Source organism: Lactuca sativa, chromosome 9 (genome assembly GCF_002870075.4).
Source record: "Lactuca sativa cultivar Salinas chromosome 9, Lsat_Salinas_v11, whole genome shotgun sequence".
Lineage (NCBI taxonomy): Eukaryota > Viridiplantae > Streptophyta > Magnoliopsida > Asterales > Asteraceae > Lactuca > Lactuca sativa.
Genome location: NC_056631.2, coordinates 143,178,603 through 143,197,384, shown reverse-complemented (window position 1 = coordinate 143,197,384; position 18,782 = coordinate 143,178,603). Strand labels below are relative to the sequence as shown.

The window sequence follows — 18,782 nt, the reverse complement described above, 5'->3', positions numbered from 1 at the left end:
GAGTGAGGGAGTTTAAGGCCCAAAAGGTTCTATGGCCATAAACTCCATAAAATGGTGCCAAATGGTGCCATAAACTCTTCTAAAGCCAAGTACCAAAGCCTAGTTTAGTTCCTAGAAATGTTTGAGACTTGAAAACACCATAAAAACCCTCCCAAGGGAGTTTACGGCCGTAAACTCCAAGGGAATGTGGTCTCTGGGCCGTAAACTCCCCAAAGGAGTTAATATGGCACCCAAACACTTGTATAACCTTGAAACAATTCCCCACTAGAGTTGTAGTAATTCTAAGCTTCAATTAGGGACCCTAAGGAGAGATTACGGCCAGGAGTTTACTCCCCTGGGCCGTAAACTCCAAAACATATGGTCATTTGACCATAAACTTCCATTAGGGGCATTGCACTCCTTTGTTGCAACCCATTAGCCTCCTAGCACTTGACCAAAAGTGTTTTCCTCGCGCTTAAATGTTATTACTTGTATAATTAGTGTTATGATCACTAATTATTTATATACATATGTTTTCATATGTAATTAGGATCATTGTGTGTGTCTAAGTCTTCACTTGACACCAAGCACTTGTCCGATCCTTCCGTACGATAACAGTCCGTTCAATTCCAGTCACTTACTGCAGGTGAGTTCATACCCCTTAACTAATGTTTTAAACTATTTTTAAATGTTTTATGGGGGGATACAAGTAGAATCATGCTACTTCTTATATCAATCACATGTGATTAATAAGTAGAATTATGCTAGTTATTCCATCAATCACATGTGATTAATATACAACATTCAAATGATTTGGCTACTCATTAGCCGTTTTACCAAACAGTTTCCTTCAAATGATTTTTATAAACATTTTATATGTTTTAAACTCCTTATTACACTGTACATCTTACTCTGTACATTACCTTTCAAACTTATTTTCAACTGTGTTTCAAACAAATGTTTCCTTATACTTAAATTGTTTTATCAAACTTATGCCTTCAAATTGTTTTATAGATTGACATCAAGTCGATCTTTTCTTAAAATAATATTTATGTTTCAAATGTCTTACAAAACTTATTTATGCTTTTATATTATAAATTGCATGCCTCTATATGTATAGTTATATAAGAAATGTTTAAAAGACTTAGGAAGGCTATCCACCCTATTTCCTTTTCGCGCTTGAGATGTGGTCTGGTGGGATATCGGGTACTCGTCCGAAAGTCGTTTAAATATTAGTTATATATCATGTGTACATATATAGTCATAAAAGGTCCTTCCAGTTCATCCCATGCCCTTGGGTAGCAAGGGTATACATCCTTGTCCATACGTACTAGTTAGATTACTAGTAAGCTACCATATGGGTAGTTTAGGAAGATACTAGAACTATTACTAGAACACGATATCATTCAATGAGTCAGTTCATTGATGAGTCAATACTTTCTAGAACATTACAGTACATTACTATACTTGCTAGGTAGAGAGCACGTACATTACAGATAGAACAGTTCGTTACATTACACTTACATTAATATGCCAATAATTGTGATCCACTGTATGGAAGCATGCCTTAATTGTCATGCCCTGGGTTGTAGCCAGAGTCTCTTGAAGGGAGAGTGTGAGTTTGCGTATAGATCTATACTGGATTGACTATCCTACACCTTGCTGCTAGCTACAGCAGGACCGGCAGGTCTGCAGGTGCCAAACGTCATACCTTATTTTCGACTATACTTTGTCGTTGTTACCAGTCTATAGTATGGTGCAATTTATCACATAATGCCTTAATATAAATCCGGTTTAAGGTAGTTAGTACGGCTGTAGTTCTTATAGCACTACACCATAGTACTAGTTCATTTTCCCATTTCATTCACTTCGTGAACATTCACACGACGCACGGTAATGTAGAGACTATATTTTTGTTAATGATAGATATACTTGGGAAAATACATACTCTTACACGAGACACACATCCAGACACTAGATGCCTTGGTAGAAGGCTACATTCAGAACAGTTAGGTCTTGGTAGAAGACACCTTCATGTACTAGTAGGAATCATAGGGATTTCTAGGGTTTTTCAAACACTTACAGTTCATATACACTTTCAATACATATACTTACAAATTCTTACATACAAATTAAGACACTAAATACTTATGATCTCACCAGCTTCAAAGCTGATACTCGCTTTCAAAATTACTTGTATCCTCAGGTCATCATAGACAGGTACTGATGCAAGGAGAAAGGAAGATGGAGCTTGTTCAAGACTTATCTTTCATTTTGATTTATGCTTTAGTGTTCATCAAAATTTGACAGAACACATTTGTATAATAATTATATTATTAATGCAATGGATGATGTTGTTGCTTGTTTACTACTTTACATTGTTGTTGATATTATACATGACATCCTCCGCCCCAGAACGTTTCCCCCGTTCTTGGTTTTTGGGTGTGACACCTTACATGACCAGAGGATCCAACACTCCCTTGGTTCTTCCACTTGAAGTCCCAGAATCCGCTTTGAGGAAAAACAAAGGCAAGGAGGTTGAAAGCTCAAATACACCTAAGAAGTCACCTTTGAATAGCTTGAAGACGGTTTTTGGGAAGAAAAAGAACAAGAAGCCAGGAGAGACCAGCAGTCGAAAGAGCGAAGAAAGCAAGTTAGAGAATATTGAAGATAATCCAAAAGAAGCAGAATTCGAATACGACTACGAAACCGAATACGAAGAAGAAAGCGACTTTGAAGGCGAACTAGCTAATCCCATGGCTAACATAGATGAAGTTTATCACACCCCCGAACCAGACGGCGGAAACGTCCGGGGGCTGTCGTGACTCAATTGAATACCATAACATTGAATATATATGAAACAAACAACATTCGTCACCATTCATCAACAGAATACAACCAGTAGTGTTTACATGTCATACATTGTTTGAGATATTACATTTCCAAAAATTAATATTGTTTGGTTCATTCAAAAATAAACTGCAACCGTCACTGAGCATGATTTCCCTTGATTCACTGGTTTCCTGAGAATACAAGTATTTTGAAAAACGTCAACATATGAAATGTTGGTGAGTTCATAAGTAGTGTTTGAAATCGAATGTTTATATTGTTTGAAAAACCACCAGAAAATCCGATATTTTCTGAAAAGAAAAGCTTTCAAAAACGTTTGTGAAGATCCATAGGTATGCTTGTTTGTTTCTATACTTGCAAAAATTGTTCATTTAAGATGTATGCGTTTGAAATCTGTATGTGATAAAAACCCTAGGGAAACCCGATGTTCCCCTAGTTCTTTTGAAATCCATTGAGTTGCGTTGAAACCATTACAAAAATAGTGGTATCGGTCCCAAGCGACGTTGGAAGGTTCTCGAGCATTGATTATTTACTACAAACCCGCATTACACAAATGCCCGGTTTATAGATATACCAACGATTCCCGAAGGCGTCGTCAGTACTAATCACGTTATCCAATCGCCCGGACTATGAGTGGTCCCACATCCGAAGAGAAAGAGGTCACTAAGACCCCGGTAACTCTATTAACCGGCTGGGAAAAATGTGTGCGAGGGGTCCCCGACCCGCCTCGTAAAATGTGTAGACTTTTCTAGCAATACCATGGCCCTTGGGGTCCAATGATACAAGCCATTGAAAGTCACCCTACGTTGTGCCGAGTCGGTAAAACTCAACACTTCGTAGTAAAAAAATGTCTTCGGGCCTTAAGATCAGGTCATTGGGCTAGCTAGGCCCAACAAACAAGATTTTACACTTTTGGGGCCCGAAGATGGTGCGTAGACGTCTGTGCACACTCGTATGTATGTGTATTACCAATCGTTATTTGTATGTATCAAAGAGTTAGTAGTTGTGGATTTTCATTGGCTCGAGACCGAGCCAATTCGTTTAACAACGACTTTTGGTATTGTAATGAGTTGTACTTCGTTGGTAGTTGAGGTATCATTATTTGATCACATTGTACATAATGAATCAGCCTTGAAATATTTCTGTTTTCAGCCCCTCATTATTTGTAAAATTTACATTTTCAACCCTTTTATTTGAATATTTCCCGGTTTGGTCCTTAAACTATTTTTCTTGACATTTTAACACCAAAAATTATTGAAATTAATATTTTCCAGCATATTTTTCAAAGAAAACAGTTTAAGTCCCTGAAAATGCAGTTTTTCTCGGTTTAGTCCATATTTTCGCAATTTTGACAATTTTAGCCCAAAATGGAAAATTTTTGCAACTTTGGTCCTTTTTAAATTTAAAAAGCATTTTAAACCTTTGAAAAGGGTTTGGGACACTTATAGTCCACTGTTTTACAGAAAGTTACAGTTTTGGCCCTCTAAAACAGAAAAATTCGCATAATGGGCCTTATTGGGCCGAAATTTGCATTTTTAGCCCAATAGGCTTGAAATTTATGTTTTTAATCCACCAATTAAATAGAATTCCAGAAATGGCTTTATTGAAACTGTTTTGACACATTTCAACCATCAGAATCTGTAAAATGTCATTTTGGGCCCTTAATTTTGTATTTTTCACATTTTTGGCCCAAAATGTGTGTTTTTAGCTTAAAGGAAATTGTTGCTAACCACTTAGCTATTTTTCTTGTATCACTTATTATGTAGGAACATATTTGAAGCTAATATCATAAAACATGAGTTATATCTCGGTTTTGAGGGGTTTAATGGCTAGATCCAACATTAAAACACATATAAGCATACATATAAGCATGGAAATCATACAAGGCATACAAATACATATAGATCTACACTTTCACTTGTATTCCCCCCCACAAAAACTCTTAAAAACAGAAAATAGGGGTATGAATCTCACCTTGGGGTGTTGGTTCGGTTTTTGCAATGAAAATGGAAGGAAAAATGAAGTGTTTTTGGCCTTGGCTCCCTTTGGTGAAGATCTTGAGTTTGAGATGGTTTGAGGATGCTAGATCACGATTTTTGTATAGATTAGGGGAGGATTTTGATAACAAAAGAATTTAAACCATAGATCTATGCATAATCTTACCTTAGGAGATGATTTACTTGCAAAAATCCCTTTGGAAAGTCCCTAAATTTCGAGATCTTTGGAGAGGGGAGGGAGAGAGCTTCTTGAGAGAATTTTTGAGAGAATTTTGTGAGATGTGTGTGTGTGTTGGTTATCCTCGGCCGAAACAAGAAGAGAAGAGAGAAAGGAAGTGACTTTGAAGTGATACATGCATGGAGGTATGTGATATGCCTAGAAGTCCATTAGATAATAGTGAGGTGGCAAGTGCTAAGTCAACCCTTCTTCTTGGGCTTTTCTTTTGGGCCGAAAATGGGAAGGAAAAATAAGGTGTTTGGGCTTTTTGCTCCTAAGTCCAACATTAGTGTTAATTAGGGTATTTATTGGACTTATAAAATGAAATTGTGATTTTTGTGCTTTATTAAGCTAGGTTAGGTTTAATTATGGATTAAAACTTGTGTTTTATTTCCTTCTAGGTTCTACCTAGCCCAAAATATTGGAATAAACGAATGTGGGTCCAATTAGAGCCCAATTAGGGTCCTAAACCCATGATAGTCCAATTGAAAGCTTATTGGTCCATTTGGATCCAATAAGGAAGTCTTAGTCCAAAATGGACTTAACCAAAACTTCTAGGGTTTCCAATTGTTTGATGACTATCTGTAGTACTTGTATCTTGCATTTGATTAAAGTTTTTGATTCTCATTAACTTAAATGTATAGATTACATAGCTTAAAATTTACAGTTGTGACATCATCCCCCCGTTAGAGGGAATTTCGTCCCGAAATTCTGTTTGAAAGCTAGATTTGAGAAAACTAGAACAGGTGAGGGTACTTCTGCTTCATTTGATCTTCGCGTTCCCACGTGAATTCTGGCCCACGCTTTGCGTTCCACCGTACCTTCACGATCGGGATGCGACTCTGCTTAGTACGCTTCACCTCCCTGTCCATGATTTCGATTGGTTCTTCGACGAACAGGAGATTCTCATTGATTTCGATTTCGTCAAGAGGAATGACGAGAGTTTCATCTGATAGGCACTTTTTCAGGTTAGAAACATGAAACACGGGGTGCACACCGTTTAGCTCCGGGGGTAGTTGTAATCTGTAGGCTACCGGACCTATTCGGGCGACGATTTCGAAAGGTCCAATGTACCGTGGGTTTAGCTTTCCTCGTTTTCCGAATCGTATAACCCCTTTCCAGGGTGAGACCTTCAACAATACTCGATCACCGACCTGGAACTCTAAGGGCTTTCGCCGTTTATCAGCATAGCTCTTTTGCCGGTCGCGCGATGCCTGTAATCGAGCTCTGATCTGGACAATCTTTTCTGTGGTCTCGCGAATGATTTCCGGTCCTGTCATTGCCCTATCTGACGTATGTGTTCCTGCTAGCTGGGTGTCGCCTACTTCAGCCCAACATAACGGTGATCTACATTTACGCCCGTACAGTGCTTCGAAAGGGGCCACCTTAATGCTCGAATGATAACTATTGTTATATGAAAACTCGATCAACGGTAGGTGGGTATCCCAAGACTTTCCGAAGTCTATCACACATGCACGAAGCATATCTTCAAGCGTCTGAATGGTTCGTTCGCTTTGACCGTCCGTTTGTGGGTGATACGCGGTGCTCATATCAAGATGAGTTCCCATTGCCTTGTGGAGCGACTGCCAAAAGCGTGACGTGAATCTACTGTCCCTATCTGAGATGATAGATTTTGGCACTCCATGAAGTCTTACAATCTCTCGTAGGTACAAACGCGTCAGCCTCTCCATCTTGTAGGACTCTTTGATGGGCAGGAAATGGGCAGATTTCGTCAGTCGGTCGATTATTACCCATATGGTGTCCAATCCGTCCGACGTCTTGGGCAGCTTGGTCACGAAATCCATAGAAATCCCCTCCCATTTCCACTCAGGGATTGCCGGTTGCTGTAGCAATCCGGAAGGTTTCTGGTATTCTACTTTCACTTTGGCACACGTAAGGCACTTACTAACATAAGTTGCGATTTCCGCCTTCATGTTAGGCCACCAATAGTGCTGCTTAATGTCCAAATACATCTTGTCCGAACCAGGATGAATGGAGTATCGTGTCTTGTGGGCTTCCTTCATAACGATCTCCCTGAATCCTCCGATTTTTGGAACCCAAATACGGTTCATGAAGTAGTATACCCCATTCTCTTTGACTTCCAGGTTCTTCTCCATTCCGCGTAATGCCTCGCTAGTTCTGTTTTCCGCTCTCATGGCCTCTGCCTGGGCTGATGCAATTTGAGTGGTTAGATGAGACTGAATGGTTATCGAGTGCGTTTTCGTACGTCGATTTGTGTATTCCTTCCGACTTAATGCATCAGCTACCACGTTGGCCTTGCCTGGATGGTACTTGATCTCGCATTCGTAGTCGTTTAACAACTCCACCCATCTTCGTTGTCTCATGTTCAGCTCCTTCTGATTCAAGATGTGCTGGAGGCTCTTGTGGTCCGTAAAGATGGTGCACTTTGTACCGTACAGGTAGTGCCTCCAAATTTTTAGGGCGAAGACCACAGCTCCCAGTTCTAGGTCATGGGTTGTGTAATTTACTTCGTGCGCCTTTAGTTGACGGGACGCATATGCTATTACTCTTCCACGTTGCATGAGAACGCAACCTAAGCCTTGATTTGACGCGTCACAGTAAACTACAAAATCTTCCGTTCCTTCAGGTAGAGATAGTACAGGAGCGCTGCAAAGAGCTTGCTTCAAGGTTCGAAATGCAATCTCTTGTCTGTCTGTCCACTTGAATGGCACACTCTTTTGCGTAAGCAAGGTAAGTGGCTTGGCGATTCTTGAGAAGTTTTGGATAAATCTTCTATAGTAGCCTGCTAGGCCTAAGAACTGACGAATTTCCGTGGGCGTAGTCGGAGTTGCCCATCCTTCCACAGCTTTGACCTTAGAAGGGTCCACATGAATTCCGTCTTGGCTAACTACGTGGCCTAAGAAATTCACACTCCGAAGCCAGAACTCGCACTTGGAGAGTTTGGCGTAAAGCTTTTCCGATCGCAGCGTTTCTAGGACTTGTCGAAGATGTTGGCCATGCTCCTCTTTGCTTCGAGAATAGACGAGGATGTCATCGATAAACACAATGACGAAGTTGTCCAAGAACGGTCGACAGATTCGATTCATTAGGTCCATAAATGCGGTAGGTGCATTTGTTAGACCGAAGGGCATTACGACGAATTCATAATGTCCATAGCGGGTTCGGAAAGCGGTTTTAGGAATATCCTCTTCTCGGACTTTGAGTTGATGGTATCCGGACCGTAGATCTATTTTAGAAAAATAGCTAGCTCCTTGGAGCTGGTCGAATAAATCATCGATTCGCGGGAGTGGGTAGCGGTTTTTGACAGTGAGTTTGTTCAACTCTCTGTAATCGATGCACATTCTGAAAGATCCGTCCTTCTTTTTGACAAAGAGCACCGGAGCTCCCCATGGCGAGTAGCTAGGTCGGATAAATCCCTTGTCCAGAAGCTCACTGAGTTGGCTGGACAATTCCTGCATTTCAGCAGGTGCCAACCGATACGGTGATTTAGCGAGGGGAGTTGCTCCTGGAACGAGGTCGATTCGGAATTCAACCTGTCTCTCTGGGGGTACTCCTGGAAGATCTTCGGGAAACACGTCCGGATATTCACACGCTACCGGAATGTCTTGGATGTTAGTTTCTTCTTTGGTCTTGTCCACTATGTGGGCCAAGAACGCTAAGTTGTTCTTTCGCAGATGTTTTTGTGCTTTGATGCACGAGATAAGACGAAGATTCGTGCTAGGTTTGTCTCCGTAAATTACTAGGGTTTCGTGATTCGGGAGACGAAGGCGAACGGCCTTCTCGTGGCACATAATCTCAGCATGGTGGGGGCTTAACCAATCCATGCCGATAATCACATCGAAACTCCTAATTGACACTGGCATCAGATCTATTCGAAAGACGTGCTGGTTAAGGGTTAGGGTACATCCGATGTAGACCTCCCTAGTGGATTCGGTTTTCCCATTGGCCATTTCCACCGTATAGGTTTCATTTAGCTTCTGGGGTTGTTGTTTTAGTAAGTGTTTAAACTTCTCGCTTACGAAACTTCGCTCCGCTCCGGTATCAAATAAGATGCACGCATAAGTGTGGTTTAGGAGAAACGTACCGGTCACAACTGCGGGATCATGAACTGCATCACTCTGACCCATAGTCAGCATCCTTCCTGCTCCTCTGTTTCCTGAGTTGTTGTTGTTGTTAGGGCAATCTCGACGGAAATGTCCCGTCCTTCCACACCCGAAACAGGTGTGGCTAGGCCCTGCGTTGTTGCCGCCGGCATTGGTGTTGTTGGTGTTGCGGTGATTGTTGTTGTTGTTCTGGTTGTTTCCCTGACTCTGGTTCTGAGAAGGATAAGTCCTGCAAAACTTTGCAGTGTGTCCCCTTCGATTGCAACTGGTGCAATGGAACTCCCTACATTCTCCTTGGTGATGGAAACCGCACTTGTTGCATTTGGGATGGGTGCCGGAATAGGGTCTTGAAGTATTTGAAGTAGCTGAGGCTGGAGCATGTGATGTGACTGGTACCGGCGCAGTGACAGCGTGAACTGCCACCGTTTGTTGCTTTTTAGAGGTCTCGGGACCTTGACGCCCCTTCCTCTTGTTGTTCCATCCCTTCTTACCATCGCTCTCCTTCTTCTTCTCAGTCTCTACCGGTTTCTCGCCCTTTTTGTGGTTATGATCATAGAGCCTCTTTGCCAATCTCTTCGCGCTGTCAAACGTTTCAGGGTTCGCAGCTATCACGTTCCCTTGAATGGGGGATGTCAGTCCCCAAATGAATCGTTCAATCTTCTTTCCCTCTGATGTGATCATTCCCGGGCACAATAGAGATAGTTCGCTGAATCTCGATATGTAAGCATCGATGTTCCCATTCTGCACCGTGAGATTCCATAGTTCCTGCTCCATCTTCTGTATTTCGCCTCGGGGGCAGTACTCAGCCGTCAACATCTCTTTCATCTCTGTCCAGGGAATAGAGTTGGCGACAGGAAGTGTCATAGCTTCCACATGACCATTCCACCAAGTGAGCGCTTGGTCCACAAAAGTGCAGGCCGCGAACTTCACTTTCATCTGCTCGGGGCACTCGCATATCTCGAATACCGACTCTACTTTCTCGATCCATCGCTTTAGGGCGATCACTCCTCCGGTACCGTTGAAAGTTCGGGGTTTAGCGTTCGCAAAATCCTTGTAGGTGCACGTTTTAGTGAGTCCTTGGTTCGTCCCGTTGTTCGAACTTCCGGAGCCTTGACCATTGCCTCCTCCGTTGTTTCCTCGGTGAAGTTGTGCCATAGCTGCTGTGACTGCAGCAGACACGGCTGCCTGGAAAGCAGTGGAGTCAACTTCCGGCGGGGTTGGTTCGGGATTTCCGCGAGTAGCTGGGCGAGGCATCTTTCTGTCATGAAACGGAAAGATGTTGAGTGTACGTGGTTTCGGTGAGGTTATGATCCTATTAACTAGGCGTATGGTGCGAACCTAAGCATTACTATCATCAAGCATGCAATCATAATGTCTCAACACATAGCAACTGAGAATAATTTAGCAAAACACACAAAAGTTCATTAATATTATCCGTGTTTAGTACAAGAAAATTTGCTCGCAGGAGCATACATAAGTAACACTAATCCGACAGCATAACGGCTCCATGAGTAGTGTAGTCACTTAAACATAGAGCCGGAGTACATAACATAGTTCCTAATAACCTACTATGATAAGTCTATCCCTAACCGCGATGAGCTGCGTCAGGAGGTGGTGCCGAAGATGTGGACGCTCCCTGAAAACGAGTCACCAAGCGTTCTGCATCCTGAAGTCGAGATTCCCACCTTACCTGCCTCATGTGAAACTCCCGGAGGACGTCACGTGTCTCCTGCTCCGCACGCTCGACTCTAGTCCACAACCGGCGTACTTGATCAGCAGTGTCCTGAGCAAGGTCGCCGGTGTCCCGTAACCGTCTCACTATGACCGGTAGGGCTCGGTCGGCCGGTCCTCCGTCCCTCAAGTCAAAGAACTCCCGTGACATGCCAAATGGGGGTCGCTGTCCCTGATGTCTGCTCCATCTCCAAAGATCCATGCCCCAAGGAGGGGTAGGTCCAGTGGGTCCCACACGATAAGCGGGTACCCTGATCGGGTAAGGGGGGTCGATGACCTCGGACTCTGCATCCGAATCACCCCCTTCGCTGCCATCGAGCTCCTCTTCGAAAGGTTCTTCATCTTCTTCGGGTTCGGCAGGCTCGCCCTCGACTTCTGCTTCCGGTTCCCCATCTGATTCCTCTTCGGGGTCCTCCTCAGGTTCTTCTTCAGGCTCTTCCTCAGGCTCCTCCTCTAGCCACCCGTTGTTTCCCTGATTAGGGAAGTAGGGGTCTCCCGGGTGATGAAAACCAGCCATGCTGTCTGCGCGAGTACGTAATTATGCTACATTATTCCTAGGGTACTATGACTATTACACAGACTAAGCAAATATTCTCTTTTTGGGTGATATAGGGTAAAATTTTTAGGTTCCCTGGCTATTCCGATCTCATCAAGACGTGTGTTAGTTTTACCTTGGAGAGAATGTAGTTGATCAGGCTACATTCACTCCTTGGTATCACTAAGAACAGTCCCGAATTAACCGAGATACCAGTATTATGGTGTTTGATTCAGCGTTAGGTCCTTACTCCTAATGCAAGCAAGTGTATTTTATTCATTTGTTTTGTTCAGAGTTATGTTAGTCCCTCTTATTGGTTTATAGTTGCATATCAATGTATGGCTCGACATGCTGGTTCACTATAAACAAAGCTCTGATACCAACCTGTCACACCCCCGAACCAGACGGCGGAAACGTCCGGGGGCTGTCGTGACTCAATTGAATACCATAACATTGAATATATATGAAACAAACAACATTCGTCACCATTCATCAACAGAATACAACCAGTAGTGTTTACATGTCATACATTGTTTGAGATATTACATTTCCAAAAATTAATATTGTTTGGTTCATTCAAAAATAAACTGCAACCGTCACTGAGCATGATTTCCCTTGATTCACTGGTTTCCTGAGAATACAAGTATTTTGAAAAACGTCAACATATGAAATGTTGGTGAGTTCATAAGTAGTGTTTGAAATCGAATGTTTATATTGTTTGAAAAACCACCAGAAAATCCGATATTTTCTGAAAAGAAAAGCTTTCAAAAACGTTTGTGAAGATCCATAGGTATGCTTGTTTGTTTCTATACTTGCAAAAATTGTTCATTTAAGATGTATGCGTTTGAAATCTGTATGTGATAAAAACCCTAGGGAAACCCGATGTTCCCCTAGTTCTTTTGAAATCCATTGAGTTGCGTTGAAACCATTACAAAAATAGTGGTATCGGTCCCAAGCGACGTTGGAAGGTTCTCGAGCATTGATTATTTACTACAAACCCGCATTACACAAATGCCCGGTTTATAGATATACCAACGATTCCCGAAGGCGTCGTCAGTACTAATCACGTTATCCAATCGCCCGGACTATGAGTGGTCCCACATCCGAAGAGAAAGAGGTCACTAAGACCCCGGTAACTCTATTAACCGGCTGGGAAAAATGTGTGCGAGGGGTCCCCGACCCGCCTCGTAAAATGTGTAGACTTTTCTAGCAATACCATGGCCCTTGGGGTCCAATGATACAAGCCATTGAAAGTCACCCTACGTTGTGCCGAGTCGGTAAAACTCAACACTTCGTAGTAAAAAAATGTCTTCGGGCCTTAAGATCAGGTCATTGGGCTAGCTAGGCCCAACAAACAAGATTTTACACTTTTGGGGCCCGAAGATGGTGCGTAGACGTCTGTGCACACTCGTATGTATGTGTATTACCAATCGTTATTTGTATGTATCAAAGAGTTAGTAGTTGTGGATTTTCATTGGCTCGAGACCGAGCCAATTCGTTTAACAACGACTTTTGGTATTGTAATGAGTTGTACTTCGTTGGTAGTTGAGGTATCATTATTTGATCACATTGTACATAATGAATCAGCCTTGAAATATTTCTGTTTTCAGCCCCTCATTATTTGTAAAATTTACATTTTCAACCCTTTTATTTGAATATTTCCCGGTTTGGTCCTTAAACTATTTTTCTTGACATTTTAACACCAAAAATTATTGAAATTAATATTTTCCAGCATATTTTTCAAAGAAAACAGTTTAAGTCCCTGAAAATGCAGTTTTTCTCGGTTTAGTCCATATTTTCGCAATTTTGACAATTTTAGCCCAAAATGGAAAATTTTTGCAACTTTGGTCCTTTTTAAATTTAAAAAGCATTTTAAACCTTTGAAAAGGGTTTGGGACACTTATAGTCCACTGTTTTACAGAAAGTTACAGTTTTGGCCCTCTAAAACAGAAAAATTCGCATAATGGGCCTTATTGGGCCGAAATTTGCATTTTTAGCCCAATAGGCTTGAAATTTATGTTTTTAATCCACCAATTAAATAGAATTCCAGAAATGGCTTTATTGAAACTGTTTTGACACATTTCAACCATCAGAATCTGTAAAATGTCATTTTGGGCCCTTAATTTTGTATTTTTCACATTTTTGGCCCAAAATGTGTGTTTTTAGCTTAAAGGAAATTGTTGCTAACCACTTAGCTATTTTTCTTGTATCACTTATTATGTAGGAACATATTTGAAGCTAATATCATAAAACATGAGTTATATCTCGGTTTTGAGGGGTTTAATGGCTAGATCCAACATTAAAACACATATAAGCATACATATAAGCATGGAAATCATACAAGGCATACAAATACATATAGATCTACACTTTCACTTGTATTCCCCCCCACAAAAACTCTTAAAAACAGAAAATAGGGGTATGAATCTCACCTTGGGGTGTTGGTTCGGTTTTTGCAATGAAAATGGAAGGAAAAATGAAGTGTTTTTGGCCTTGGCTCCCTTTGGTGAAGATCTTGAGTTTGAGATGGTTTGAGGATGCTAGATCACGATTTTTGTATAGATTAGGGGAGGATTTTGATAACAAAAGAATTTAAACCATAGATCTATGCATAATCTTACCTTAGGAGATGATTTACTTGCAAAAATCCCTTTGGAAAGTCCCTAAATTTCGAGATCTTTGGAGAGGGGAGGGAGAGAGCTTCTTGAGAGAATTTTTGAGAGAATTTTGTGAGATGTGTGTGTGTGTTGGTTATCCTCGGCCGAAACAAGAAGAGAAGAGAGAAAGGAAGTGACTTTGAAGTGATACATGCATGGAGGTATGTGATATGCCTAGAAGTCCATTAGATAATAGTGAGGTGGCAAGTGCTAAGTCAACCCTTCTTCTTGGGCTTTTCTTTTGGGCCGAAAATGGGAAGGAAAAATAAGGTGTTTGGGCTTTTTGCTCCTAAGTCCAACATTAGTGTTAATTAGGGTATTTATTGGACTTATAAAATGAAATTGTGATTTTTGTGCTTTATTAAGCTAGGTTAGGTTTAATTATGGATTAAAACTTGTGTTTTATTTCCTTCTAGGTTCTACCTAGCCCAAAATATTGGAATAAACGAATGTGGGTCCAATTAGAGCCCAATTAGGGTCCTAAACCCATGATAGTCCAATTGAAAGCTTATTGGTCCATTTGGATCCAATAAGGAAGTCTTAGTCCAAAATGGACTTAACCAAAACTTCTAGGGTTTCCAATTGTTTGATGACTATCTGTAGTACTTGTATCTTGCATTTGATTAAAGTTTTTGATTCTCATTAACTTAAATGTATAGATTACATAGCTTAAAATTTACAGTTGTGACAAAGTTCCCATGGGAGAATGGAAGAAAAGAATACGTGAGGATACCGGCTTGGGACTTGTGCAACCTGCAATTCCCACTACTGCCACTTTCAAACTAAAGGGTCACATACTCGCTCAACTCAAGGAAATCCCCTTCTACGGAAAAGATCACGAACACGCCTATAAACACTTGGACGAGGTCAACGATGTAGCTGATTATTTTAATGTTTCAAATGTGCCTCGCGAAACCTAGTTGCTTTGTATGCTTCCAGTTACATTCAAAGGTGCTGCAAAGGATTGGCTCAAGTCACTCCCTCCCGGATCCATCACTACATGGAACAAGATGAAAGAAGAATTTATTGACCAGATTTGCCCACCTTCGAAAATAGCCAAGATGAAGAAAGCTATTGCCAACTTTGAACAACAAGCTGGAGAGTCCCTTTATGAGGCATGTAAGAGATACAAAAGTCTACTAAGGAACTGCCCACATCATGATCTTAATAGCCAACAAGAAGTCTCCATTTTCTATGATGGAGTCAATGTAACAACTAGGTAGCTCCTTGACTCGCAAGGACCCCTCACAAAGAAGGCACCTCCGATGATCAAAGAACTAATTGAAGAATTCTCTAAGCACTCTAGAGAATACCATAACCCAAGAAATGATTTGACTCGAGGGGCGGTGAATTCCATTACCGATGACATGGCAGCAATGATGGCAAAGTTGGAAAGCATGGACCGAAGAATGAATAAGATGGACCAATCCATCCATGCTATTAGGGTAGGATGTGAAAACTGTAGAGGGCCTCACCTTACAAAGGATTGTGATCTTGATGAGAATGGGAACCGGAAGGTACAAGTGTGCTACTCAAGTGGTGACAAGTTTGATGATAATTGGCGAAAACCGAGGAAAGAATGGTTACCAAATGAAGAGTATAAAATGACAAGGGAAGAAAAGTATAAGCAAAAAGATAGAGGTTTTTACCAAAAGGAGGAACCGGTGCATGAAAAGAAATCAGATTTGGAAGACATGCTTACAAGATTTGTAGCCGCATCCGAGAGAAGACACAACGATACCGATGATACACTTAAAGATCAACAAAATATGTTGAGAGAAGACCAACTTATGATGAAAGATCAACAAGCTTTGCTTAGGAATCAACAAGCATCTATTCTCAACATAGAAAAGAAGCTGGGGCAACTTGCACAAAAAGTGAATGAGAGAAGACCGGGTGGACTTCTAAGCAATACCGAAAGTAACCCGAAAGGTGCACATATAAACATTGTCACAACAAGGAGTGGGAAGATTATAACCCCTCTGACTTCTATTCAACATGAAGATCCTAAACTGGTGCAAGAGGATAAAGAAGAGCATGCAGAAACACAAATTCCCGACTCGAGTCGACGGTATGGACTCGACGAGTCCGCCAGCTGAACAGAAAATCCAGCCTCCGGTAAAGCCATATCAGCCTCCACTTCCCTTTCCGGCTCGAGCTAGACAAGAAAAGAATGAAGTAGACTACCAGAAGTTTCTGGAACACATAAAGGCTCTTCAAATCAATATGCCATTCATAGAAGTGGTTGCATAAATGCCAAAATATGCAAAATTCCTCAAAGAGCTGCTAACCAATAGGAAAAAGATGGAAGAAGTAAAGAAGGTGGTCCTAAATGAGAACTGCCCAGCTGCTATGTTGAACAAACTTCCTAAGAAGAAAGGAGATCCGGGAAGCTTAACATTGCCATGCCAATTTGGAAACTTAACTACCATTTATGCATTAGCTGATTCAGGGGCAAGTGTAAATCTCATGCCTTACTCATTTTTCAAAAGGTTAGATCTTCCCGAGCCAAGGCCCATTCGTATGGAAATACACCTAGTAAACAATACGGTTACATTTCATAGGGGAATTTGTGAAGATCTTTTGGTGAAAGTGGACAAGTTCGTGTTCCCTATGGACTTTATAGTTTTAGACATGGAAGCGGATCCCTAAGTCCCGATCATATTAGGAAGATCTTTTCTTAATATAGCAAGTGCTATCGTCGACATGCGAGATTCTAAACTTACCCTTCTGGTAGGAAACGAATCAGTCACTTTTAGAGTTGATCAAGCCATGAAGCATGCAAGGAGTAGTGACGACACGACATTTTTGATTAACATGTTGGAAGAATTATTGGAAGATTCGAATGAATATGAGCCAAAAAAGTCCACCGTCACATTTGAAGAAGAATTTGATGCTGAAAGGGACCTACTGGAATTAGAGAAACTGCTCGAGGAAGCCAATTATAATGATCTGATCAGAAGTGCAGAAAGTTCGACTCGCCGAGTAGCCTCGACCAACTCGGCGAGTCCATTCGAAAAAACCCGAAAAATCGCGAATATTACACCGGACTCGGCGAGTCCCCTCACTGGACTCGACGTGTTCAGCATTCAGAACACGAAAACTGAGCTCAAGGCACTACCAGATCACTTGGAGTACGCATTTCTTGAAGATGGCCAGCAAAAACCTATTTAGTTGCTGGTTTGGCCAAACATGAGAAGGAGAGCCTTGTGGGTGTACTAAAGACGTTATAAACTTACTTGATCCTCTAAGGATATCTTAGGGCATTTGTATGGTTAAGAAGAGGAATCAGGAATTGTTGAAATGGTTAAATCAAGAAGATGAGTCATACTTCGTTCCAAAATCGAGTCTTAGAGTTATACTCAAAGATTGTTCCTTGAGTGACATATCTTAAGTAAGTTTATAACGTCTCATAAAATGTGGAGTAGAAGAATGTTTTCATACTCTTGCACATTTGAAATTGGTAGTTGTGATGTCTTAGATAAGACAAAGACCAACTAAGACCAATTACATGAAGTGTTTTTCTTGATAAGAACCCGCACTAACTCTTGAATATTTGTTTGTCAAGGAATGTTTTGACAAGAGAATCTTATATGTCAAAAGGTCAGTGGGAGTTTTAATGATCTTGAATAGTTTCAAAGAACAAACCTATTGTTTATCACTAGCACACGACTTGAGGTTTGTAACCTATCGTGTTGACATATTCTTGTTTCCGTGTCATTCCAGTTAAGTTGACTGTGAATGTGAGTTCTATGAGTCCTCATTTGATTACATAAGGCGGAGCATCTTGATCAGTGAAAGTACATTAACCAGTATAAGAGAGCTTCTCAACAACCTGGAAGCAATAGTAGGCCCTTGTTCTACTAAATGGCAAGAAATTAAGATTGAACAAGTTCAGTCCATATGAGTTTGGATTTGTCAGAAACCTTATCTTGTGATTATGGTTGTGACAAATTCACATGGATAGGAACACATACACCATAAAATCTAAGTGGTAAGAGGTTTCTCTCTACTTCATGAAAATGATTGTGAGGAAAAGCTTTCACTAAGTAGATTTTGAAGAGATAGCAGTTGTGTTAATTGCATTCTAAAGTTCGAGTATGATTACGACATCCATTTTCATAGTTTGAATTATGATAAATGGCAAATATTTTGAACAATTGGGACTTATCGCTATAAGTTCTGAAAAGGTTTAGACACCACGTATTGAAGGGTGTATGAGCTTGAGAAGTCTAGGAAAAGACTTATCAAAGCACCACGTATCAGAAATCTAAACTTTGGTAAGAAAAGTCGATAGGTTTTGATTTCTAAAAGTCCAGTTGATTTATGAGTACATGCCAAAGCTAGTGGTAGCATAATCGTTATGCTGGTAAGAACATAATTGTTATGCTGGTGGGAGCATGATTATTTTGTTAAGTGTTGAAAGTTAGCAATGCTATTTATAGGAAACAAAGTTCTAAATCTGCAAAGTCGCAAACTTTGGAAATTGTTTCGCTATAGTAAGACTTAAGGGAGAGGGCATCAATACTTCATTTTGAATCTAAGAGTTTAGATTGAAATTTTAATATAACTTAGTCATGAACGTATATGAATTTCATGTTGAAATGCTTTAACATAGGAAATTATATACATGGAAAAATTATAGCAAAAGACTGATCAAGTATCATGTCTTTATGTAAGACATTATGTATCGAACCCCATATGCTTTAGATATAGGATTGATCACATATG

General features: G+C 40.9%; 1 protein-coding gene and 1 non-coding gene across 2 annotated transcripts; one reads left to right on the top strand and one right to left on the bottom strand.

The window, feature by feature from the left end:
* Positions 1-15,110: 15,110 nt before the first annotated feature.
* On the bottom strand, positions 15,111-15,216 carry LOC111891658 (small nucleolar RNA R71). The gene has a single exon (XR_002850276.1). It is a non-coding gene; the product is annotated as a small nucleolar RNA R71 (small nucleolar RNA).
* Positions 15,217-16,304: 1,088 nt separating this feature from the next.
* On the top strand, positions 16,305-16,703 carry LOC111891655 (uncharacterized). The gene has a single exon (XM_023887715.1). It carries the CDS (start codon positions 16,305-16,307, stop codon positions 16,701-16,703), a length of 399 nt encoding a protein of 132 aa, XP_023743483.1.
* The last annotated feature ends 2,079 nt before the right edge of the window (positions 16,704-18,782 follow it).

Bases quoted from the DNA above. Each gene is read 5' to 3' on its own strand.
- LOC111891655 (XM_023887715.1), top strand. From the start codon at position 16,305: ATGCCAAAATATGCAAAATTCCTCAAAGAGCTGCTAACCAATAGGAAA.